The 23,186-nt window shown below is 41.4% G+C and overlaps 4 protein-coding genes across 6 annotated transcripts; 1 reads left to right on the top strand and 3 right to left on the bottom strand.

Moving 5' to 3' along the window:
- Window positions 1–391: 391 nt before the first annotated feature.
- LOC126760819 (ras-related protein Rab-35-like) lies at window positions 392–3,764 on the bottom strand. Its single transcript, XM_050476744.1, has 3 exons — window positions 2,612–3,764; window positions 1,633–1,932; window positions 392–1,568 (listed from the first exon to the last, which is right to left on the bottom strand). Exons 1-3 carry the CDS (start codon window positions 2,661–2,663, stop codon window positions 1,315–1,317), a joined length of 606 nt encoding a protein of 201 aa, XP_050332701.1. The 5' UTR covers window positions 2,664–3,764; the 3' UTR covers window positions 392–1,314.
- A 292-nt stretch (window positions 3,765–4,056) lies between these two features.
- LOC126760797 (protein suppressor of forked) lies at window positions 4,057–8,157 on the top strand. 3 transcript variants are annotated; one of them, XR_007667253.1, is made up of 11 exons: window positions 4,057–4,316; window positions 4,387–4,709; window positions 4,775–5,050; window positions 5,112–5,223; window positions 5,284–5,475; window positions 6,041–6,232; window positions 6,311–6,724; window positions 6,787–6,894; window positions 7,172–7,466; window positions 7,534–7,977; window positions 8,053–8,157. XR_007667253.1 is itself a non-coding variant. In XM_050476706.1 (10 exons), the coding sequence occupies exons 1-10, from the start codon at window positions 4,284–4,286 to the stop codon at window positions 7,758–7,760; spliced, it is 2,172 nt and encodes a 723-aa protein (XP_050332663.1). In that variant the 5' UTR covers window positions 4,057–4,283; the 3' UTR covers window positions 7,761–8,157. The 3 variants fall into 3 exon arrangements, 1 of the variants encoding a protein (XP_050332663.1); XR_007667254.1 differs by having other exon boundaries at window positions 8,030–8,157; XM_050476706.1 differs by having other exon boundaries at window positions 7,534–8,157.
- Window positions 8,158–8,260: 103 nt separating this feature from the next.
- On the bottom strand, window positions 8,261–13,655 carry LOC126760826 (uncharacterized). Its single transcript, XM_050476750.1, has 6 exons — window positions 12,990–13,655; window positions 12,678–12,911; window positions 10,782–11,906; window positions 10,570–10,719; window positions 10,166–10,513; window positions 8,261–10,105 (listed from the first exon to the last, which is right to left on the bottom strand). The coding sequence occupies exons 1-6, from the start codon at window positions 13,431–13,433 to the stop codon at window positions 9,047–9,049; spliced, it is 3,360 nt and encodes a 1,119-aa protein (XP_050332707.1). The 5' UTR covers window positions 13,434–13,655; the 3' UTR covers window positions 8,261–9,046.
- Window positions 13,656–16,614: 2,959 nt separating this feature from the next.
- Window positions 16,615–19,264, bottom strand: LOC126760804 (alkaline phosphatase). The gene is made up of 4 exons (XM_050476713.1): window positions 19,053–19,264; window positions 18,598–18,941; window positions 17,718–18,245; window positions 16,615–17,650 (listed from the first exon to the last, which is right to left on the bottom strand). The coding sequence occupies exons 1-4, from the start codon at window positions 19,123–19,125 to the stop codon at window positions 16,928–16,930; spliced, it is 1,668 nt and encodes a 555-aa protein (XP_050332670.1). The 5' UTR covers window positions 19,126–19,264; the 3' UTR covers window positions 16,615–16,927.
- Window positions 19,265–23,186: the final 3,922 nt, after the last annotated feature.

Genomic DNA, 23,186 nt, shown 5'->3' with positions numbered 1-23,186 from the left:
ACAATACCGTTAACCGGAACCGGTAGTGGTGGGAATTATTTGTCGGTGATAAAACCCTGGTCAATACCGGTAACCAGAACCGGTAAGCGTCGGAATTACATATCGCTGTTAAAAATTCGGGTCAATATCGGCATTTCGTTTATAAAATCCTCCAAACCTTCAACCGGAACTGGTAGTTGGGGGAATTACAAGTCGCTGATAAAATTCGGCCACGTATGGGTATTATAACGGCGTTTCTTGAGGTTTCCTATGTTCTTGAACTCTACCTTGACTGTGTATTATTTTCTCTTTACAACGAACATTATAGAAATTACAAATACAAAATAATAATTCACAAAACAGAAAAATATCAACCATGGAGTATGGTGAAAAAGTGATTTTCCGCTCGCAATGACAAATTTTCAACACAGACATATTTAATTATTATAAAAGTATTTTCTTTTTTTTTTTTGACATGGTAAGACGTAATATCACTTATATTTAGTAGACTTTACTTTTTTTTACTAATAATTGAATACAGTTTTATAAACGAAAGTGTTTCTTATGCGCGAAATAAATACCAGTTGAAAGATGCAGCATTAAAATAACAAACTTGTGTTACTGTAGCGTTAAGGTAATTAAACCGATCTAATAAATAATTAATTAATCAATGTAGGCTTCTTAGATTACCTTTAGCATTTAAAAAATATCTTTTTTATATGTATATGTCGTATGCACGTCTTGTGTATGCTATTGTATATATGTATATGTATTAGTTAATATGTATGCATACATGCATGTAAATAACTGTGTATTTATAAAACGCTATGCTATTGCAGTTTGCTGCATATATGTATGTATATGGTTTTGGTGTGATTTCAATTTATTTTGTTTTTCATATTTTGTTTTACAAAAATGTTTTCTTACAACACACACACACACATTTGTTCCTACATTTTTAGAATACCGCAGTACTTTTATAACTGCTATAAAAATACTTATTTGCACTGCAGTATGCCGTGAAACATGCAACACAAACTGCTGCCGCTACTGCTATATATTTTGACAACTCACGTGACCAAGCTAACCCATATACTCGTGTACATTGTACGCGCGTTGTCACTAGACCTGGACTGGTTTCTGTTCTTTCTTATTTTGTGTGTTTATTTTTGCGTATACGCGTTTTTCTTTTTTTGTTGATGTACATATGTATATGTGTAGTATGTGGTATGTTTTGTATTTTATATATAATATATATTTTTAAAATATGCTGAGTACTGTGGTTTTATTGCGCGTTGTACACAAAACCGTTGTGGTGGTGGGGCGGCGTATGTTTCAACTGCAACATTTACTTTTTCGTTTATTCTTTTGCTGTTTCTTCAAAGTGATACTGTCCTTTTGCTGCTCATTTTGCGCATTACGCAGCTTATGCTGCAGCACCTGTCGCGTTATGGCGAGGAACATCTCTTCCACATTAATATTGTCTTTGGCGGATGTCTCAAACAGCTCGATGTCCATTTGACGCGCAAAGCGCTGCGCATCCTCGGTGATGACCACTTTACGATCGGGATCATCATTTTTGTTACCCACTGTAAACGAAAAAATTTATCATTTGTTTTCGTGTTGTGACATTTACCCGTACTATCAACTTACCCAATACTTTATTGACCACATCGCAATTATTTTGTATTTCATCTAACCATCGTCGCACATTCGCAAATGATTCGCCATTCGTTACATCGTACACAATGATTACGCCATGCGTGCCACGGTAGTAGGTGCTCGTTATAGTGCGGAAGCGCTCTTGTCCGGCTGTGTCCCATATTTGCAGCTTGATGCGCAGCCCATCAATGACAACGGTGCGTATCTTGAAGTCTACGCCGATGGTGGTGATGTAGGTGCCGGCGAAGGTATCGTCTGAAAAGCGTATCAGCAGTGATGACTTTCCAACACCTGCAAGCGTAAAGCAGCGCGAAAAAACCAACAACAACAAATAATTAAAATTTGAAACCAGCGAAAGTAAAAGTCGAAAAAGAAAATTAGAAAACACGGTATACTATATGTACATACACTTAATGAGTTTTGACAAATGAGTGTGTGCGTGCCAAGAGGTTAAGCAGCGATTAGTTTAGTTAGTTGCACATATAAATAGAAGTTAGCAAACTCTAGACTGTTTACACTTAAATTCGACATGAAAATTACGTACAATGATTAGCGAATATTTTATCAAACTAACTATCACATTTTTTTACTGTTATGCGTGTCTGACAATAATAACCACATTAAACGTTAAAAAGAATGTTGGTCAAAATATACTGCTCTCGAAGCCCATATCAACATGCTCAGAATTATCATGCATACTAAAATGTAGCAACAACATGCCAGTAAGTCAGCAAGCATACGCGACTGCGACCAACGGCCAGCAAATAGAATTAGTCATCCATCGTTTTATGCGTTATATAGGCAGTTGGTGCTGTTATTTTAGTTTATTATGTAGTTGGCTAAAATTAGCTAACTTATGGGATGCAACTTGTGCCTTAGCCCAAATTGACCCAAATTCCCTGGTGATGCATTTTTAACAAAATATACTACACACATACATATACATATGTCTCCAATTGGACATACTCACCACTATCACCTATAATTAATAATTTAAATAAATGGTCAAAGCCGCGTGCCATGCCGCTTAGCTATTGTACGTTTGTGTAGAATTTACCCTCTGATTAGCAATGGCTGTTACAGCCAATAAGTGAACAATAGTTCCACAAGAAACAATTATCCCAGTAAAAGCAAGAAGTGCAGCGTTGTGTTGTTACTTTTTCTCACTTTTGTGCTATAATTTTTAAACTTATTATTTTGTTCTTTTGTGTTTGCTTTGCGTTAAGACTTATCGCTACTGTATACGCCGACGCCAGTGATTCTTTTAAGGGAATTGATAAGATTTACACAGAGCGCGCGGGCGGCAGATGGTGCTTCGACGTTATTTGGTGCGGGATATGGAGTTTAGTGAACGCCTGCATACGTCGCTGTCCGAAACTTGGATTCAATTTTGATATATGTATATCGCTGTTTATATGCTAAATTGCCAAATGTAATTTATCAATTTTTTGTTGCTGCTGCTTAGGTATGACGTTGGTGTTTCTTTCGGTGTAAGCGTTAAGGGACACTTTGGCTGCGAGTTGCATTTGGCGATTCGGCTGACGGTGGGTGGGTATGTTAGAAGTGATTATACCCCAGCATATATTATTTTGTATTCGAATGGTTAGTTAATTTCACGTTTTTGGCAACTTTTCTGAAATATATTGCAACCAAACTTTTATGCTCCGTCTTTTTCTGAAATTTCTCGTGTCAAGTGACCAGCACCAACGTCTCCAACACCCGCGTTCACACACTTAGCACTTTATTTTGTTGACGACAGCAACGGCAGCGTTACCGAAACCGACGTTATATGAGGGGAACTGTCTCGGCAGCGCTAACAGCGGCTGAGACGACGTTACTTTTGCAGTTGCTTCCGCTCCCTTTTCGTTTTTAATTTTTCATTGGATTTCTCCCCTACTGATGCTACTGCTACTTTGTACAATGGACATACGTTTTGACTTTTGGGTTTATGTCCAAATTTTACTCCAATATATGTAAAATATATGCTGTAGTTCGATTTATTGTCTATTTTATATGGACGCAGGGTTTTTATGAACTTTGCTGCAGAATTCCTAATTGTAACTTTAATTCAAATGAGACGTCTCATTCACTCTCTGCCTTCACTTCTAATCTCAATCATCCGTCATTTTTGCCATTACTGTCTTTTCTTTGTTTCGCAAAGTGATGCCACTCTATGAATTTAAAACGTGGTAAGACCTACCCTGTGCGATCATTTGAAAATGTAAAACACTAAAAATAGCTTTTGTGTCTATTACTATATATATATATATGAATAAATCATGAAATGGTTTTTCTTTAAATAACCTAAATTCAATGTAAAAAAATGCGGTCACTTTGTACGTGTAGTTTTTACGTTTGTTTATGCGTGTACTCATATGTGGCAGCATTAATTATTTGAGGTGAGTTTACTTGACGCTAGTGACGTTTAGCTTTTTCACAAAAACGAAAAGAAAAGAATTGCGGCATTTTTCAGCAAATTTTCGCGCTTACAGAGAAATTAATAATTTAATTAAACAATAGTGAATTTAAACAAAAAAGCTGCAAATTAATTACAATAAGTGTGCGTGGTGTGGGTATAAGTGTGTTTAAGTGGATAAAGAACGGTAACCGCGTGGGTTTATAGTGAAGCTAAAGCTGCAAAAATGTCCGTTCGCGATCAAATTAAAATAGATATAGTGAGTAAACAATAAAATATGCTACATTATTTTTGCAATTATTAATTTTACAAAAACTATTGATTTCTAGGAATGGGGCCACGAACGATTGGTGCGTTCGCAACAGGTGGTAGAGATGCGTCCCTACGATATTGAATCGTGGTCGGTATTGCTGCGTGAGGCACAAACGCGACCGGTAAACGATGTGCGCAGCTTGTACGAATCGTTAGTGAATGTATTTCCCACAACAGCACGCTACTGGAAGATCTATATAGAGCAAGAGATGAAAGGCAGAAATTTTGAACGTGTGGAAAAATTGTTCCAGCGTTCATTAGTAAAAATTTTAAATATAGATTTGTGGAAATTATATTTGACATATGTAAAAGAAACCAAGGCTGGCTTGAGTACACACAAGTAAGTTGTTTACATGTTATTTTAGTAAAATATTATATATTAATTTAATTTATTACCTGTTGCAGAGAAAAGCTGGCACAGGCTTATGACTTTGCTTTGGAGAAAATTGGCATGGATTTGCATTCGTTTTCAATTTGGCAGGACTACATACATTTTTTGCGTAGCGTGGAAGCTGTGGGTAGTTATGCGGAGAATCAGAAAATCACCGCAGTACGTAGAGTGTATCAGAAAGCGGTGGTTACGCCCATTGTAGGCATCGAACAACTGTGGAAAGACTACATAGCTTTTGAGCATAACATAAATCCTATAATATCAGAAAAAATGAGTTTGGAACGTTCGAAGTAATTACGCAAATTTATTTGCAATGCTTAAACAGTGTTAAAAAAATATATATATTTTCAGAGACTATATGAACGCGCGACGTGTTGCTAAGGAGCTTGAGATACTTACTAAAGGCTTGAATCGTAATTTGCCCGCCGTGCCACCGACGCTTTCCAAGGAGGAAATGAAACAGGTTTGTGCACTATAATAATTTACGTTTATTTCTTTTTAATAAAATCACTACTTAATCCAGGTTGACTTATGGAAGAAATTCATTGCATTCGAGAAATCAAATCCGCTGCGCACAGAGGACACCGCACTCATAACGCGTCGTGTTATGTTTGCCACCGAGCAATGCCTGCTGGTGCTCACACATCATCCAGCCGTGTGGCATCAGGCCGCACAGTATCTAGATCAAAGTGCGCAAGCGTTGGCGGAAAAAGGCGTGCGTATTGTGTTGCATAAAAGTATAATTATATTTTTTAAATTTAACAGCTGGCGAAAAGGCAGTACACTGTTATTGCGGTTACGTTTGATTTGCAGCAATGTGTTGTGTTTCCTATTAATCTTGTGGAGCTACATAGTCAAGGGACGCGGTGTGCTAAACAACTTGCTGCAATGCTTACATGTGCAAAAACGAAATCTTGCTGGAAAAGTTGCCAATAAATCGCTGTGTTATGCGCGCACTGCGCAACACAATATTGTTACAAATGCCATAATCAATTTCTTTTATTTTGAACTATTCTAAAATGATGCATGGTTGTATTGATGCATTTACATGACAGTTGTTTTAAGCAAAAAGTGTGAATTTTTATGAATTTGTTGCCAAATAATTATAAATAATTGTAAATAACCAGTTTTTCTTATTGAAAAACACTTGAAATATGCCGAACATGCAACTGCATCGATGCTTCCATTGACATCGCCCACTCACTGTGTTCACTAACTTATATATAAACTGGCATAACACAAATATATATATTTTAATACTTTTTTTTCATTTTATACAGGACACACAAGCTGCCAAAATCTTTGGCGACGAATGCGCCAACATACTAGAACGCTCTATTAACGGCGTCTTGAATAAAAATGCGCTCCTTTACTTTGCCTACGCAGACTTCGAGGAGGGACGCATGAAGTATGATAAAGTACATGCGATGTACAACAAATTGCTATCCATACCGGACATTGATCCAACGCTGGTAAGTTGTGCGCGCATGCGCAAGCTTCTTGTGAATCGTTTAATAAGAAAAAATACCTTTCTTCCCCCCCACCTGCAGGCTTACGTGCAATATATGAAGTTTGCACGCCGCGCTGAAGGCATCAAATCCGCGCGTGCTGTCTTCAAGAAGGGGCGTGAGGATGTGCGCTCACGCTATCACGTGTTCGTGGCCGCGGCATTGATGGAGTACTATTGTTCGAAGGATAAGGATATTGCTTTTCGCATCTTCGAGCTCGGTCTGAAACGCTTCGGCGGCAGTCCGGAGTATGTCATGTGTTACATAGATTATCTGTCACATTTGAACGAAGATAACAATACGCGCGTGCTGTTCGAGCGCGTGCTGTCTTCGGGTGGCCTAACGCCGGCGCTTAGTGTGGATGTATGGAATCGCTTTTTGGAATTCGAGTCGAATATTGGCGATTTGTCGAGTATTGTGAAAGTCGAGCGTCGCCGCAGCGCAGTGCTGGAAAATGTGAGTGCTTATTTTCATATCTGTGGCTTTAGCGCCTTAAACCATGCTATGTTTACTTGCAGCTGAAGGAGTACGAGGGCAAAGAGACTGCGCAACTGGTGGATCGCTATAAATTTTTGGATCTTTATCCGTGCACAAGTGTTGAGCTGCGCTCCATCGGCTACACAGAGGTGAGTTGTTGTGAGCTTCTCGTGTATTTCGTTTCACTTATATGTAAGCATGCATTTGTAATTGCAATTTCAATGCTGCACGTGCCGCAAATGCTAGAAGAGTTACGTAAGTTTTGAAAATTGGCTGACACAGCTTGCCCTTTACATTACGCACACCACCAGCGCAACGACATACTCATGTACAAAACCACGCATTAGCACATATATGCAAAATTTTAATATTTTTTAAACCAATTTATAAAAAAATGTTTGTTTTGCATGATTCGCCACCTTACAGAATGTCGGCATTATGACGAATAAAAGCGCCGCCAACGCTGCAACCGCTAAGCCAGATGAACCCGATGTGGAGCAGGTTGTCTCGTTACCGCGCCCCGATTTCTCGCAAATGGTGCCGTACAAGCCCAAAGTGAATGCACATCCCGGCGAGCACCCGCTAGCCGGCGGTACCTTCCCTCAGCCGCCGGCCTTGGCCTCGCTGTGCGCACAGCTGCCGCCGCCCGTGTCCTTCCGCGGTCCATTTGTCTCCATTGAAATGCTCTTCGACATCTTCAATCGCATCAAGCTGCCCGACGGTACGTATTTACTGTTATTTTTGTAAAATTTATGTTATTAATTATGCAATGTTATACTCGTACACAGCTGTGCCACTGCCCGTCGGCGATCATGGTTGCGACACGAAACTCTTCGACCTGGCCAAATCGGTGCATTGGATTGTGGATGACAGCGTGTGCACCGGCGATGCGGGCAGTCTGAAGCGTCGGCGCATGCTGCCCGGAGGCGACGACAGCGACGAGGAGGGCCAAACGCCAGCGCCACCAGCCAATGACATATACCGTTTGCGGCAGCAAAAACGCTTTTCCAAATAAGCTGTGTGACATTGTTTTTTTTTTTAATATAAACCTTAATATACCACATACATATGTACTTTAAGAGCGTGTCACTGCATTCTATTGCAGTATATTTAACGCAAAGCAAAAGCAAATTTTTTCTTCAAAGAGTTTTAAGTTTTATTAACATAACATAATGAATTGCTGCGGGCAATATAAGGGCATTGCACATTAGAACCACACTGGACGGTATTTAGTGAGTATACGCTAAGTGCTAACTAAATCTAAGTCTAATTTTCTAATTTAAGCCTTTTTCTTATGTACTACGTAGGTAAGACTGCTGTTGGCGTGTACAATTTTCAAATATACAATCCACACAATACAAATACAAAATAAATACAAGTTTAATTAGTCGCAAAAGCTGTAATTGCATGCTGCTTGCTGTTGTTGTTGTAGCTATAGGCGTAATTTCCACCATTACAATTGCTGTTATTGCTGTATACGGCGGACAAGCAGCTATTATTGTTGTTGTAGCAGCATAAAACATATAGTTTTTGTTGTATGTTGTTGTGCAGGCGGTAATTGGCCGCATGTAAAACCGCAGCCAAAGCGGTCAATTGGCACTAACCAAGCACCAGCAGCTAAGCTCTGGCATATGGTGAGCTATAAGACGGTATTTGCTTGCAACTTTTACTGAAACACAATTTTTTTTTCATAGTTTCTACAAAGTAAACGCCTGCCGCATAGTATGGCATTTCAAAATTAACAAATTGCACTAAGTAAGCCGCTAGCATTATTCTAAAAGTAACTGGTTTTTGATTGGTGAGTGTTTGTTTAAACTTTTCTATACCGTTATTTTACTATAAGGTAGTGTAAAGTAGCTTAGAGATTTTGGCGAACTCACTGTTTTAACTCTTGATTGCCTAAATTCTAACTGGAGCAAATAATCGTTGAAAAATCATGTTCTATATATAGCGCTATAACTGTAAAGGCGCTTAACTAGAGCGCGCGTGAATAGTGCTGACAATTTCGCGTGTGAACAAGGTGGGCGTGAGGGAGCCCTAAGTCTTGTTCTTTCAAAAAGTCCCACGAAGTCGAATTCGTTGTTGTTGTTGTTGTTTTTTGTTGTTTTTTGTTATAGCGGCAGAATTCTGGCGAGTTGACGGTCCTTGGCTGAATAAAAAGCCGGGCCCATTCAGGTTACGTTCCACTGTCTTGAGAACGGTTTACACTTAACTTCGTTTTTGTTGCTGTCATCATTGTTGCTGTCATCATTGTTGTTGTAAATGCTTTAAATCTCTCCTTCATGAACTGAATATATGCAGTTATTTCTCCGCCACGTCCTTTGCGACGCGTCCGCTCTTTTTCGCGCGCTCCAACGCAAATTCCTTCGGGTGATAGCGTTTCCGATGCTTATAGAGCCCTGCGAACTGCGCGAATTGCTTGCCACACATTTTGCACTTGTATCGCTTGACGCCCGTATGCAATAGCATGTGCGCATAGTAGCCCGAGCCGACGCCGAAGTCCCTGCCGCAGATGGGGCACACCTTTTCGCGTATGTTCATGTGTGTGCGCATATGACGCTCGCATTCGAAAGCTGTGTAGAAGGCCTTGTCGCACAGTTCACACGTAAAGTCGCGTTGACCGCTATGACGCTTCAAGTGCTGGTTCAGCTTACTGCCTGTCGCGTAGCTGGCGCCGCACTGGTCGCAGACATAGGGGCGACTTTTGGTGTGTGAGCGTTCGTGCACGCGCATGGTGGCGCCGTCAAAGAACTTCTTCGGGCAGTGGGCGCACTGGTATTCGCGCTGATTTGTGTGACGCTTTAGGTGACACATGAGGTTGCGGCTCAGCGTGAAGCTTATGCCGCAAATGTGGCAGACATTTTCTAGCGTGACGGATTTCGCTTCGTGGGCGATCGGCTTGGCGCGCTGCTTGACAATGGTTTTCTTTTTATTTTTGCTATGCGCTTGCCGCATGTGACGTTCAATTTCGGTGTGTTTCTTAAATTGTGCGCTGCACTCCGCGCATTGGAACGGCGCTATATGCGCGTCCAGAAAGCTTAGTAGCTGATAGTATTCATAACAGGGCTCATAAGTTCCACCTCGCTGCTCGGTGGCACAGCGTCGCTCCTTCTCCATACGATAGGTGCAGCGAAACTCCACAATGCGTTGTTTCAGCTTAAGCGCTGTTATATTTATGTTGTGCGCGTCGCGCAATTGATCGCTTATCGCCTTGAAAATGCTCTGACGCAGACGTCGCCGCTTGTAGAGTGCATGATTGGTATCCCACAGTTGCGGGTGCGCGGCGTACACCTCGATAATTTTCAAGTTTTGTTGCTTGTTCAGCAGCAGCTTTGGCGCATCGCTGCTCTGCTCAGCGAGCTGTAAAGTCATTAAATGTAAAGGGTTCATAACTTGAGAAATCTTATGCGACGAACTCACCACTTCGTTGAGAAAAGCAAAGTCATCATAAAAGCACCAACGCGTACAGCCGCCCTCCAGCTCGATGCGCTGTCGCTCACGCCGATAATACTTGATGTAGTCGTGCATTTTGCGGTGCACCTTCGTCCAAGTGTAGCGCTTTTGGAATTGCGCATTCAACTGTGCCGTTATTTGACGCCAAACATTACGTCGCCGCGCGCGCGCTCTAAAGTCTGCATGGTCGGGGTCCCAAAGCAGCGGATTTTGACCGTAGAATTCAATCAATTTGTGCGTTTGCTCAGCTGTGAGGCGCGCAAAAGACCCAGTCTCGTCGGCGTGGTTTGTCTCGGCATCGGGTTGTTCATCGTACTAAAGCGGTACAGTGTTTTGAATCAGCGCCTATCAATTATCTCACTATTACTTACATCGCGCAGTATACCCGAATCACCATTCGAAGAATCATACTCCTCAGATGCCATGTGCTCGTCAGCATTGCTGCAATCGTTTATTCCTACGGCTTGTTGGTCATGTGGCGTCGATGTGCTAATTGCGTGCTCTTGTGCCTTGAAAGGTTGCTGTAAAGCAGAAAAATATTTCGTAAATATCTGCTTGTGGTTATCATAAACGCGATATTTACCATTCTCGGAAGCTCTATCACCTCCAAAATTTGTATCTTATTCCTATTCCGCAAAGAGCGTCGCGGTAGCCTTGACTCCTTTACGTTTACATTCTGATTTCTGTCTACTTTGAGGTTCTCTTGCAGCATAGACTCTTCTAGGCTCCCGTTCGCTTGTTCTACGAGCGTGGTAGCTTCGTGTAGCTTGTTCGTGGTGTCTACAACTGACACCAGTTCCATTGACTCCTTTACGCTTACATTCGGATTTCCGTTTATTTCAAAGTTCTCCTGCCACATAGGCCCTTTTGGGTTCCCATTCGTCTGTTCAATGGCCGTCATAACTTCTTGTAGTGTGGTATCAACTGGTTCGAATTCATTACTTTCGATCTCCAACTCACTTGTTTCTAAATTCGCCTCCTGCATTGCGTACTCACTTTTCAATATTTCTTCGACCATAACCTCGAACTGTTCCGCTGCAGATTTGCTTAGCTGAAGCGTCATTTCGTTAACAGAATTTTGTAGCTCGTCGTTTTCCTCGTTTCTTTCTTCAGAATTTTCTTCGTTGATTTCTTCAGGATTTTCTTCGTCGCTTCCTTCGCTGTTTTCTTCGTTGCTTTCTTCGGTGCTTTCTTTAATGCTTTCCTCGTCTGCTTGTATTGGCTCTCTGACAACGCACAGTACCTCATTTCCTTCCCTTCCTTCAGCAACCACATCTCCGCTTTCTGCTGTTTCATTGCTTATTGGCAACTTCTCTGCCCTCGTTTCTTCTGCGCCCTCACAACATTCCTTTGCATCTTTACATATCCGCTTGCAAATCTTGCACAACTGCGGCTCGATGTGCTCCCTCAAGAATTGTAAATGCGCATAGTACTCGAAGCTGCTTTCATATATTTGACCCTTCAAAAGAGCTTTAAGTTCCTCCAGTTTCTCGAGGCGATAACGCTTGCGTAGCGTATTAAGTCGCCGCTGTACAGCCGCCGTTTTAAGGTGTATACCAACTTTTTTTAGTTTCTGGCTAATGCTGCGATATGCCTTCGCTTGTGTGTCGGATTTTTGGCTACTGCGTTCGTCTTTATGCCAGAGTTCGGGAAATTTTTCATAAATTTCTATTAATTTCTCGGTTTTGAAGCGTTTCAGTAGTGGATTCTGCAAAAGATTTTTAGGTTAGGAGCTTTGAAGTAGCTTTGGTAATAAAAGCTTCTACAAAGCTCAAAGGCATTCCGAACTGGCTGAAGCTCTAGGCCAGCAAACGCTACTTTGTACAAATTATTCTAAACTAATTTATCTCTTGGACGTGTTTACCTTGTACTACTTATCTTGAACTACATGTACTCGTATGATTGGAATGAGGTTTTTACTTAAATAATTTACCTACAGAAAGCTCTTTGACCACAGTACGTACAAAGTTATCAGCGTGAGGTTTTCAAGAAAATTCAGATTACATAAAAGTTCTCGGACATCTGCAATATACAGAAATACATTCGGAGCTTTGATTTGGACTGCGAGCAGTTCCAGTCGTCGTCATCTCTTCCACATGTTCGGTTTTGCCGGACATTAACCATTTATTTTTTATTTTGGACACAACTTAACAACCTTCTTTTTCAACTGACTTCAGCTTTGAGCTCTAAGAGTTTATTCGAAGCACTCAGGTTTTGGCAGATTTTTGAGGTTATGTTCGGCCTAACCGGGTTTCTACCTCAAAGGACCTACCAAAGAAATCGTTGGTCCAGTTGGAACTGTCGCTTGAGCCGTTACCGTTAGAAACTAACAAGTTCTCATATGTCTGATGAATTTCATATCACATAATGAAGTTCATAATTATCTTACTTTTAGTTATTCTTAGAAAAAAAAACACGCCTGAACAACTACCAAAGTTCGTTTTCATACAGAAAACTGGTATAATTAGCATTGACTTGCCTCAACCCGTTTCTTCACAATAGTACCCATTGTGTTTGCGTGCGCGCTGTCCGCTGCCAGTTCTTCAGTTTCGCTACTCTGCGCTCGTTCTGCATACACCTCTCCGCTGCGCAGATCATTCACATTGCCCCACACTCCAACCTCTGCGCCGTAAGGTAGCTCTTCAAAGGTTTCAGTTGAACTTACAGCGGTGACATTCTGCACAATTGCTACGTTGTGGTCACTTTCGAGCAGCTTGTTGTTGAATAAAATGAAAACCGAAAATTACTTTCAACTGCAAGCCCTTTTTGGGCCGCTAGCGCGTACACTCACCGTGGCTGCATGCCATGACCCAGTTTCCGGCGCATCAGACGCCATTGATACGGTTTCCGAGTCGCTGTAGTTGTCTTCAAAGTTGTTGCTTTCGCTCAGCATGTCAGTGTGGGGCTCTTCGGCCGCTGCTGAGCTTTCGATCTCCGTCCATTGCTTGGGTAACAACTCACAGCCATCCGCTGTAGTTGTTGTATCGGGCAATGAAGCGTGCGCCTCAGCCGTCCAGTCGTAATGCCAAATATCCATGTGTTCAGCGAATTCGGACAGCGTGCAAAGTGGATGCTCCTCGCAGAGCAAACATTCGATGGCAAAGAGTTCACCGACACAATCCCAAATGAAGACTTCGCCACATTTAATGCGTTGCTGGTTCGCTTGTAGCGCCGACATTGTTGTTGGCGGCTTGGCAACTGCGCAGGCGCGAGTAAAGTCTCCCGTAAACGTCATTTATTTCGTTTTTAATTACGAACAGCGACAAAAATAATTGTTTACTATTAACTTTCACCGCGACATGCCAAAGCGTACACTTAGAATGATGACGTCGCACCCAACCACCAAAACACTACACAAATAGTTGGTGAGTGGCGAGAAAGCGCCACAAGCCAGCCAACCTTTAGGAAAGTTGTTCGATACGATTTTGAGCTCAAAACCCCGCAGCGCGTACACAAGTTGTCCCGATCGCGACGACGGTGTGACGATGACTACGGCCAAAGCGCTGTGCGCCAGTTGAAGCTGAGATTTAGCACAAGCCAACTACTCGGTTATGACAAACGAAAAGCGACGTCGTGTAAAGGGTCGTGGCCAAAACGGGAACCGTAGCTACCACAAACGCCACACGTCGTACAACAACGGCGAAAGCAAACAAAGAGTGGGGAAAATGGAAATTCGAAATCATAACAAAACAGCGATGCTCAATCCATAGCAAATACAAATGCAATAAAAAAACAGTCCGTCGTGCGCGGCACAAACAAACGGCTTACAAAAACATAACCGCTGGCGGCAGCAAACAGAGTTGAATGAACGCCGTGGGACGTTGTCGAAGAAGTATGTCCAGCGTTAGAGAGCGCGCGAGAGCGGTAGAGTGTATAGTAAACAACGGGTATTTTGATTCTTTGGCTAGCGGTAGCAACAGGTAGTAAGCCTGCCGGCTTAAGACAACCCATGAATGCCAAACAAGCAGTTGATTTCAGCGTTTGTACGTGCGTTTGTTGAATTGCCGTTTTCTAGCACGCTCGCTGCGGGTGTGTGTGTGGTTGTGTGCGGCCAATTAGCAAGAAGCAGGTTAATCTTATTTGTAGGGTCGGTCTTATTAAACGCCTTTTGTATTTTTTGCTGTGCCTCACAGTGTGTTACAAAAATGTATGATACGTCCGCGTTTCACTAAACTTCAGCTCTTTAACTATCCGTCGGAGGTCGTGTCGGGTTTTTTTGGGTTCAGGTTAGTCTTCAAATCGCTTTTACTGTTTCTACTATTGGTTTATTGATTTAGTCTAATCTTCGCACATCACGATATCATCCAAGTCCTTTTTTACTAATTGCCATTTCTTCCATTCCTCGGTATACACCATTAGCATCAAAGAGCGAATATAGACTCAGAACCTTATAAAAGTCTATTGGTTAGACAGAAACGTCTAGTAACATTAGAATCCCTCTCATTCTGAGTTCAGACTTGGTTCAGTATGGCTGATTTTCATATAACCCATCATATATATGGGGAAAACGAAACTACTCTTCGAAATGAAAGAAAGTTAGTAGATAAAATATCGCAAAATATCGAAACGGTACTTTCGGAAAAGATAAAGACAAAACTTTTCCACGATAGTCGGTTCTAAGTAACTGGAACGGACCAGTGACAGTAACCGCGATTGTCCAAAGTTCGTACCTTTCGTCCATACATGATTGGGTTTATATGGTCTTATTACAAATCATCGAGATTTTTTGGGTTTGCTAAGATGCCTGCTTACAAATTCGGCACCCAAAATGTTGCAGCTAACGTCAGTCTTCGATTTCCAGCTACTGTTTCAAGCACTGTAAACGATTTGCGGTCCAATCTGTAAGATTTTGCCCTGAACCAAGTCTTCTTGGATCTCCTATTCACTCTTCACTCTTTTAATTACATATGGTATTTGTGTACTTAATGGTACCACTGTATTCTTTTACATGCCCGCTCGAGAGTGTTTACCTGAGAGCGCACAAATAAAGCTGTCTTGTGAAGTGTTTCTCTTTTTGACTATCATCAGTCAGCTGATTTCTTTTCCTAACACAAACCGGTTGTCTGAGGCTATGACTTGGCGTCCGCTCCAATCGGAGAATGTAATATCATAAGCGGCACTGCCTGTTTGAGAGTAAATATTTGCTTCGAGAATTCAATATTGACTTCGCCATATGCAAATCGTACATTTATATATGTATGTATTTTGTGTATGTATGAGTTGGTGTCACTTAGTTTGAGCTTACCGTTTTATTGATTTCTAGTTGGGTATACACTACCTAAAATGTTTACCTATTTCGCTCCTAAAAGCAAACTTCTTAAACACGCAATGACACAATCGATGTTGCGGACCTGGCGGTGAATATAAAGGCTGATCCATTTCGAGGTTTCTTACCGTTTTAAAGAAAATACACAGAAACTTTAAATTTAATTCATTGGCATTTAGTTTTTGAAGATTATCTCTACGCCTTAGATGGTCCATCCGATGAGTCCATTGCTCGATGATTCGTTCGAGCATTTCGACTTGTAACTGGCGAATGGCACGCGTGATGTTTTGCTCCAAGGTCTGAATCGAAGCGGGATTGTCCGCATAGACCTTAGACTTTACATATCCCCACAGGAAAAAGTCTAACGGTGTGATATCACACGATCTTGGAGTCTATTCGACCGGCGCAAAATGTGAATTTATCTGCCCACCGAAGTGTTCGCTCAATAAATCCATTGACTGATGCGATGTGTGGGAAGTGGCGCCGTCTTGTTGAAACCAAATGTCGCCGAGATCATGAGCTTCAATTTCGGGCATCAAATATCTCCAATTATAGGCATAATTTTTGAAGAAATCAGGCCCGATAATTCCACCGGCCCACAAAACTACACCAAACCGTTGTGCTTTTTGGATAAAATGCCAGTTCTTTAATCTCTTCTGGTAGCTCTTCGTACCAAATGTGGCAATTTCCCTTGTTTATATACCCATTGAGCCAGAAATGGTCCTCTTCGCTGATCAAATTTTGGCTCGAAAACGTCGGATCTTCTTTGAACTTTTCAAGAGCAAGAGCTTAAGACTGCTCAGCTTAAGCATAAGTCGATGACATTCGTGGTCGGATTACTCAGTAAAGTATAGTTTGAGATCGTATTGTTTAGACGACACTAAGTAGTCGTCAGATCAACGAAATCGTATTTAACTACTTTGGATCCGTCGCTTTTCGCTTCTCGCTCTACTATGTGCATAGCCTCAAGCACAGTCGCTGTATTTTTAGGTTGCGTGAGTCATAAATGTGACAAGTTATGAATTCGGAACCCAATTTTACTATCTTATTCGCAGAGATACTTTCATAATTTACTTTTGCGGTTACTAAGAGCATATGCTCTAATTCTCACGCTCGCCAATAAACTATCCTGGATGTCGGGAACTAAAAATTACAATCCAAAAGTCCTCTGGTTTTTCTTTGTTGAAGTTCGAGAGTGCACTCTTTGTTGTTGTGCTCTCACATAAATAATTTAATTAGCTCTTTTCTTTCTAATTTACTTATACTAGATTATAAATAAGTACATGACATTCTGCATACGACTATGAATCACACGCGCCTACACATTTACATTTACACATGCTCATTACCTAAAACAGCAATAAATTAACTAATAAATGAATATTTTGGTAACTCTAAGTTATCAGGTGCTCCTAAACCTAATTCTCTCATTGAAAACTAACTCTACCGCACGCTGTCGTCACTCAAGCCCGCCCATTTAGCAGTCCATCCGTACACGCTGTTCTCTTCACGTCGTTACCGCTCTGTAAACACGCCGCGTAGCTAATCGCATGTGGCAAGTAGTTTTGTTCATAGTTGCCGGTGAAGAGATGCGCATATGGACCGATTGCGAATACGCCGACATCATCGCCACCATGCGTCTCCGATTCGAGTGGCACCATGCTGGGGAATGGATAGTCCTTGTGTTTCATGTTGATCTTGTTCAAGTTCTTGCGTTTTATGGCGCCATTCGCTTTGAAGACGTTGTAATCGAAGCCTGGACCGTTTGCATAGCTGAGCGTCGCATAGGGTAGTTGATCATCGCCCAGTTGACCGTTATTCACGCCAATAATATCGTTCTTGCGCGATGAGTAGCCCGCCACTGACATGGTGTGCGAGTGATCCGAGGTGACCACGGTTAGGGTATCGCGTACGTCGGTGCGTGCGCGCGCCAACGCGATGGCCTTGTCAAATTCGGCGGTCTCATCTAAAGCTTTCATGGCGAGGGTGTCGTGATGTGCGTGATCAATGCGTCCGCCCTCGACGAAAAGGAAGAAACCACGGCCGTTGCTCTGACGCTCCAGTATATCCAATGCAACTGCGGTCATCTCGGCGAGTGTGGGCGTCAGCTGGGCATCCGCATCCAGATGGAAAGGCATGTGATTGGCGCCAAAGAGACCCATGACGCGTTTAGTCGAAGCGGGTAACTGCAAAAGCGTAAAAAACACATTTGTTAGACTTGTTATTGCGTTCCATGCGTGCAGCGGTACTTACATTCAACAGCTCATCGCGTGTTTGCGCGTAGTGTGCGTCGTTGCCATGCATAGTCAGCCATTCGTTAATCAAATTGTGTCCGTCCAGACGTTGGCCAAGCTCACCCTCTAACTCGCGCACCGTATTCGGCAGAAAATGTTTGCGTCCACCGCCCAAGATAACATTCAAATTGCGTCCGACCTCGCCGTGCACCAGCTGTGTCGCGATGTCGGTGCAGATATGCGGATCGCCGTTATCGGAAAGCACCTCCGCGTCATTTTCCCAATTGCGGTTTGCAATGTGCGCGTAGACGCCTGCGGGGGAGGCGTGCGTCACCGATGTGGTGGTGACTAGACCCGTTGCCATGCCCTGCTTTTGCGCCCATGCGGCAATCGAAGTGACGTGATGGAGGGTGTTGTTTTGTGCCAAGCAATCGTTCGGCTCGACAGCAGCCGATACACCGATTGTGCCGTAATTCGTTTTTACGCCGCCGAGATAAGCGGTAGCCGTGCAGGCGGAGTCGGCGACCTGTGTGTTGGTGCAGTAGGTCTGCAAGGGAAGTAGGAAGAGCAATTAGTAATGTTAATGAAGTGAAGTCTGCAGGAGGGTGTTGAGCGCTTAGTGTTTAAGTGGTAACAGATAACCAAGAACTTGTGTGGTCTAATTACAACGTAGGCGGCTATCTCTTCTACTTTTTTCGTTGATTTCATAAGATTATTTCAGTTAGAACCTAAGGGGGGTTAAGAGCAAACCTGCTTTGCAAAAAAAAAAAAATCATCCACTTTTCGCTTGTTTTCTGGCCTCACTAATGGTCGCTGGTTTACCCTACACTCTAATATGTGCCCAGTCTAAAGCCTTTATATAGAAGTTCGCTATTTTGTAAGACTACGTCGACACTTACCTTGCTCAGACCGACATAGGGGAAGCGTTCGAAGCTATATTGTTTTTCTTCGCCACCCAAATAGACACGTCCCGCCGTCAAAGTTGGTATGGACATGCCGTCACCCAAAAAGAATATTATATTTTTGGCCAAATTGGTATTGAGCTTTGACTTCTCGGCTATCTGTTTCTCTAGTATGTTCTGTCCAACTGTGTTCCAGTAGTGCGAATATTCCTCTTCCGTTTTCGGCGCGTCGAAGTTGATCATTGGCATGGAGCGCTTGCCGATGTTATGCTCCGTCGGCAGCGCGGCCTTGAAATTGAAGACTGGATGCATGCGTCGCTCGCTGGTCTCATGGTGTATGGCTGGGGGTGTGGAAAGATATGGTTAGTGGGAGTGAAGATGTAAATTAAATGTAATTAAAAAACGCAAAGCGCGCTTAAATGTTCGTCAGAAAAGTACAGTTGTGTACTCACCGTAGCCGCGCGTCTGGCAGATTGCTAGCTGGCAGGCCAAGAGTGTTAATGTAAACTGCCGTAAACTACACATTTTAAATATATTTTTTAGTTAGATCCTCTGTTAAACGCGCTTAGTCTCAGCCTGTTGAGATCCTGCTGATTTGTAGTAAAATGTACGCTTTGCACTGCTCTAAGCAGTTCACTTTGCTTACCGTTTCAACACTGACTCAAGCGCTCGGTCAAGCGTGGTACTTATAGTGCTGCCGCTGCCACCGCAGGCCGCGCCATGACAATGCGCTAGCGCGCTTATCAGTTACAATGCCGCGCGCGGGATGAGCGTTGGACAGTGGACCGCTGGTGATTTTATTTTTGTTATTGTTTTGCCATTGTAGGCTGTACGCTATTGGCTGTTTACGCGTCGAGCGCGCTCGTATGCAAACGAACGCTGATAAACATATATATTTTTGTAACTGTGTGTGCGCGCTGATTGTTTTGCCAAAAACGCTGTACTTATTTCCTTGCATTTTTGTTGTTGTTAGTGCCGCACGTTTCTCTGTCAAAAGTCGGCGCCGCGCCACTTTTAGTAGTTTGCTACAATAACAATAACAACAGCACCAGCAGTAGCCCTTGCTTATGCGCTGCTTGTTTTGCCGACAGGAGGCCCGTCACACATACATACGCGCGCGCATATACACATGCATTGCTTCGTACATACATATGTGCGTATCGGCTGTTTGCCCGCTTGCCTGCCTGCCGTCTGCTTACCAACATGTTCACGTGGCGCGGCTGCCGTTCAATGTACGAGCATTGAATAATCACGTGAAGCGTCAGCGATAGGCGTTCGTTGGCGGGCAGCGTTTGTCGCGTTGAAACGTGCTGACATAATTTGCGTAATCACACAACAACAACTAACCATCGCCAATGGAAAAGTTATGTGTGCTATTTATAAAATAAAAATTGATAATACGTACCGTTATTAGTTAAGGTTATAGATTTTCGCACATGTGGTGGCGCGCATTGGTGCGGGTCAAGTAGCCGGACTCATCTGCCGATAGTTATAATTAAAATGTGTGCAGCGCGGCTTGTTTACATAAACACAGGAGAACGCTGCGCTTTGTTGAGAAAAGTAAGAAGTAAATTTGAAGCGGCGCGCATCACGTTTCTTGTGAAAGTGCTGCTGATAAGCTTAGCAGGCGATGCGCTGCAAAGTAGTGAAGAAAAAATAAATAAGAAATTAAACGTGTAGGTATATTTTTGAAGAAATTATTAGAAAAAATAAGTATTTATAGATTTTTTTAAGTAAATGAGTCTGCTTGTCACAGGGGCGTAGTCGGTGAACTCTTGGTTGAATTATTAAATTATTAAATAAATTAAATTTAATGCTTCAAATAAAAATGACAAAAGGCAAAAATGTGAATTTTCTAAAATTTAATAGTTAATTTGTTCAAACTTTCAATGGCTGCTTGAAACATTCAGCATTCTGTAAAGTTTGTACCACGGTTTGAGCTACCATGATTGTCTGATCCCAATGCTGTTCTGATACCGCAACTTCCCGTACAGAGACACCCAGAGTTCTTGTTCATCTTAGCGACACACGACGCTCAGCTCCTTCACTTCAGTTCGTTTTTAAACGAATCGGTTAGACTATATTCGATTTTACGGTATATATTGGTTAGTCGAAAAGCTTTTTCGTTTTTCTAATCAAACTTCAACTTTTTCGACTACCCAATAAATAGACTTAGCAGCTGCATAAAGGCCATTTTGAGACTTCGTTTGGATCCGTTGTTCTTTTAATTCTTTTTGAATAGTTTAAGAGGTTTACAAATAGTTGAAAACAGATTCTGCGATCTCTTCGCGAGTTTTATAGATCACAATATATTCGTTTTTTTTCAGTAAGAACTATAATACCCTTTTATATTGGAAACCTTAAGGTCTGTAGTGGTTGACATAAGAACCCCAGCCCCTACCTCTCACACAGAGGTATTCTGAGGATATATTCTCCTTCAAAACCATCAGCTCTAGTACTCTATTGTGGCTTTTCGGTGCTCTTCTTCAAACCCATCAAATCTAATACTCTGTTTTGGTTTTCCGGCCATGTTTTCGAGGCTTAAGGAACCCCAGACGCCTACTTATCACATAGAGTTATTCTGATGATATGCCCTCTGTACTCTCCTTCAAATAATTATAGCACTCGGTTATGGCCTTCCAGTCATGTTTTCGAGGATAAAGGAACCCCAGATGGTGATCTCCTGAACAAAGCGATAGTCTGGGAATGCACTTTTCTTCCAACCTATCATTTCTACTCTGTTATGGCTTTTCGGTCATATTTTCCAGCCTCAAAGAACACCAGACGCCATTCTCTCACAGAGATTCGTTCATACCCATCAGCTCTACTCTGTTACGGCTTTTCGATCACGTTTTCGAGGTCTTATTTATGGCTATTAATAGTTGAGATAGGAAAGTCTTTTGTCACTCTAAACTTTTCTCGGGGGATTATTGAATTGTTTTCTTTATTTTCTTGGGTTATTATATTCTTTGGCTCAACTGAGAAATTCGGTCAAAAAATATATACATATATTATATATATTTGTTTGTATGTATTCATTATATATGGAGAGTATAAATGAAATGTAATGTCGAATGCCGGTTCTTCTATGGAATACATATATACACATAACAATATATATATGTATAGTAGGTATAAGTATATAGTATATACATATTTAGTGTATGTAGAAACATATATGCGCTTATATGCTAGAATTATAGTCAATGTGCCATTAATCAATTTCGAATATAATTTTTGAACTTGAGATTTTTTATTTTCGTGCGGACGGTTTTTTTGTTTCTATTTCTTCCATGAACTTCCTGTGTGCGAAAAATAATATCATGTGTTTTGTATTTGCTTTTCTTTTACAAAATAATCATTATTTTTTTTTTAATGAAATTTTGTGTTTTTGTGGCGTGTATGTTGCGAAAAAATATATAATCTTCCAGAAACTGTACCTTGTTATTGAAAAGTTTGCTTCCACTGGTTGTTTTTTTAATTAATAAGACCGACAGCTAAGTGCACATGGCGGCGAAATGAGGTTTTGGGCATTAGTTATAACCTCAGATTTTTCTCTTAAGATGATTTTTTGTGTAGCCTTGTTCTGTCATCCTCGTGTCAAAATAAGCTGAAAACCGCCGCTTTCAAGACAAAATCTTAAGGGCTATGCCTGAAAATGCTATATACTTTGCTTTTAGTAATTGATATATATATTTGTGTACACAACAGACTGCATACTTGTATATATGTACATACATGTATGTATATTAGCTTGTATTCTTTTAATTGTGCCTTAACAAACAAGATTACTTGGCATTTTATGCATATACTCTTCGCTGTTGTTGTTATTTTATTTATTTTAATGAAATATTTTATTGAGTCGTTTACTTATTATTCATAAAACTAGCTTATTTCGACGCAACTGTACCTGCAGTGTGATATTTATAAATTGCTTTAGAAAACTATTAGCTGATTTGTACGCAGCTAAGCTCTAGCGACTAAGAAAGCCTTTTAGGAAAATTGTAATTGAAAAAAAAATTAAATTTAGGGAATTTTTTTCTAAATATTGTTTTCGCCTCTACTTTCTTGTACATATTGTATGTAAAACAGTTTGGTTTAATTAAACGAAATCTCCGTTTTCAAAACTATCAGGTTTAATTAACAGTAACGAGCCTGAATTTTTTTAGTTTTTTTTGGTTAAATGAAGCTTAAAATCTCAGCTTTCCAACACTATATGGTATGACATAATCTGATTGGTAGCACTGGAGATATGCGACCGCAGCGACATCTATTGCGAAAATACGAAAATACTTTTTCGACTACCCAATATTATGCAAATCCGCAGGCTATGCGAGTAGTTTGAGCTCTCTGAGAGCATTTTTCAGAGCCTTTTCTTTGCTTAGCATAAGGTGCTCGCCTCTAAATTACTTCATTAATTTGATTATCTCTTACATTTTGGTTAAAGACCCTGTCTGTCTTTTCAAGAGGATTTCAGGACCAGTCGCCAGTTTCCAAAAACTTAGCTAATGCAGTCCGCTTTAAACACTTCAGCTCAGATATATAATAAAATACAAAAAAATAAGCAACAATTTGCAGACTCATCA

This window comes from Bactrocera neohumeralis, chromosome 5 (assembly GCF_024586455.1).
Source record: "Bactrocera neohumeralis isolate Rockhampton chromosome 5, APGP_CSIRO_Bneo_wtdbg2-racon-allhic-juicebox.fasta_v2, whole genome shotgun sequence".
In the NCBI taxonomy this organism is placed as follows: Eukaryota; Metazoa; Arthropoda; class Insecta; order Diptera; family Tephritidae; genus Bactrocera; species Bactrocera neohumeralis.
The sequence above is the reverse complement of the archived record's forward strand: the minus strand, read 5'-3'. Positions and strand labels throughout refer to the sequence as shown.

Bases quoted from the DNA above. Each gene is read 5' to 3' on its own strand.
- LOC126760797 (XM_050476706.1), top strand. From the start codon at position 4,284: ATGTCCGTTCGCGATCAAATTAAAATAGATATA. The intron at 4,710-4,774 runs GTAAGTTGTTTA...TACCTGTTGCAG, and splicing joins GCTGGCTTGAGTACACACAA to AGAAAAGCTGGCACAGGCTT. The intron at 5,476-6,040 runs GTGCGTATTGTG...CATTTTATACAG, and splicing joins AAGCGTTGGCGGAAAAAGGC to GACACACAAGCTGCCAAAAT.
- LOC126760826 (XM_050476750.1), bottom strand. From the start codon at position 13,433: ATGACGTTTACGGGAGACTTTACTCGCGCCTGCGCAGTTGCCAAGCCG. The intron at 10,720-10,781 runs GTAAATATCGCG...TCTGCTTTACAG, and splicing joins TGATAGAGCTTCCGAGAATG to CAACCTTTCAAGGCACAAGA. The intron at 10,514-10,569 runs GTAAGTAATAGT...GTACCGCTTTAG, and splicing joins ATTCGGGTATACTGCGCGAT to TACGATGAACAACCCGATGC.
- LOC126760804 (XM_050476713.1), bottom strand. From the start codon at position 19,125: ATGTGTAGTTTACGGCAGTTTACATTAACACTCTTGGCCTGCCAGCTA. The intron at 18,942-19,052 runs GTGAGTACACAA...CCACACCCCCAG, and splicing joins CTGCCAGACGCGCGGCTACG to CCATACACCATGAGACCAGC. The intron at 17,651-17,717 runs GTAAGTACCGCT...ACGCTTTTGCAG, and splicing joins CACGCGATGAGCTGTTGAAT to TTACCCGCTTCGACTAAACG.
- LOC126760819 (XM_050476744.1), bottom strand. From the start codon at position 2,663: ATGGCACGCGGCTTTGACCATTTATTTAAATTATTAATTATAGGTGAT. The intron at 1,933-2,611 runs GTGAGTATGTCC...TTACGCTTGCAG, and splicing joins ATTAATTATAGGTGATAGTG to GTGTTGGAAAGTCATCACTG. The intron at 1,569-1,632 runs GTAAGTTGATAG...TTTCGTTTACAG, and splicing joins TGTGGTCAATAAAGTATTGG to TGGGTAACAAAAATGATGAT.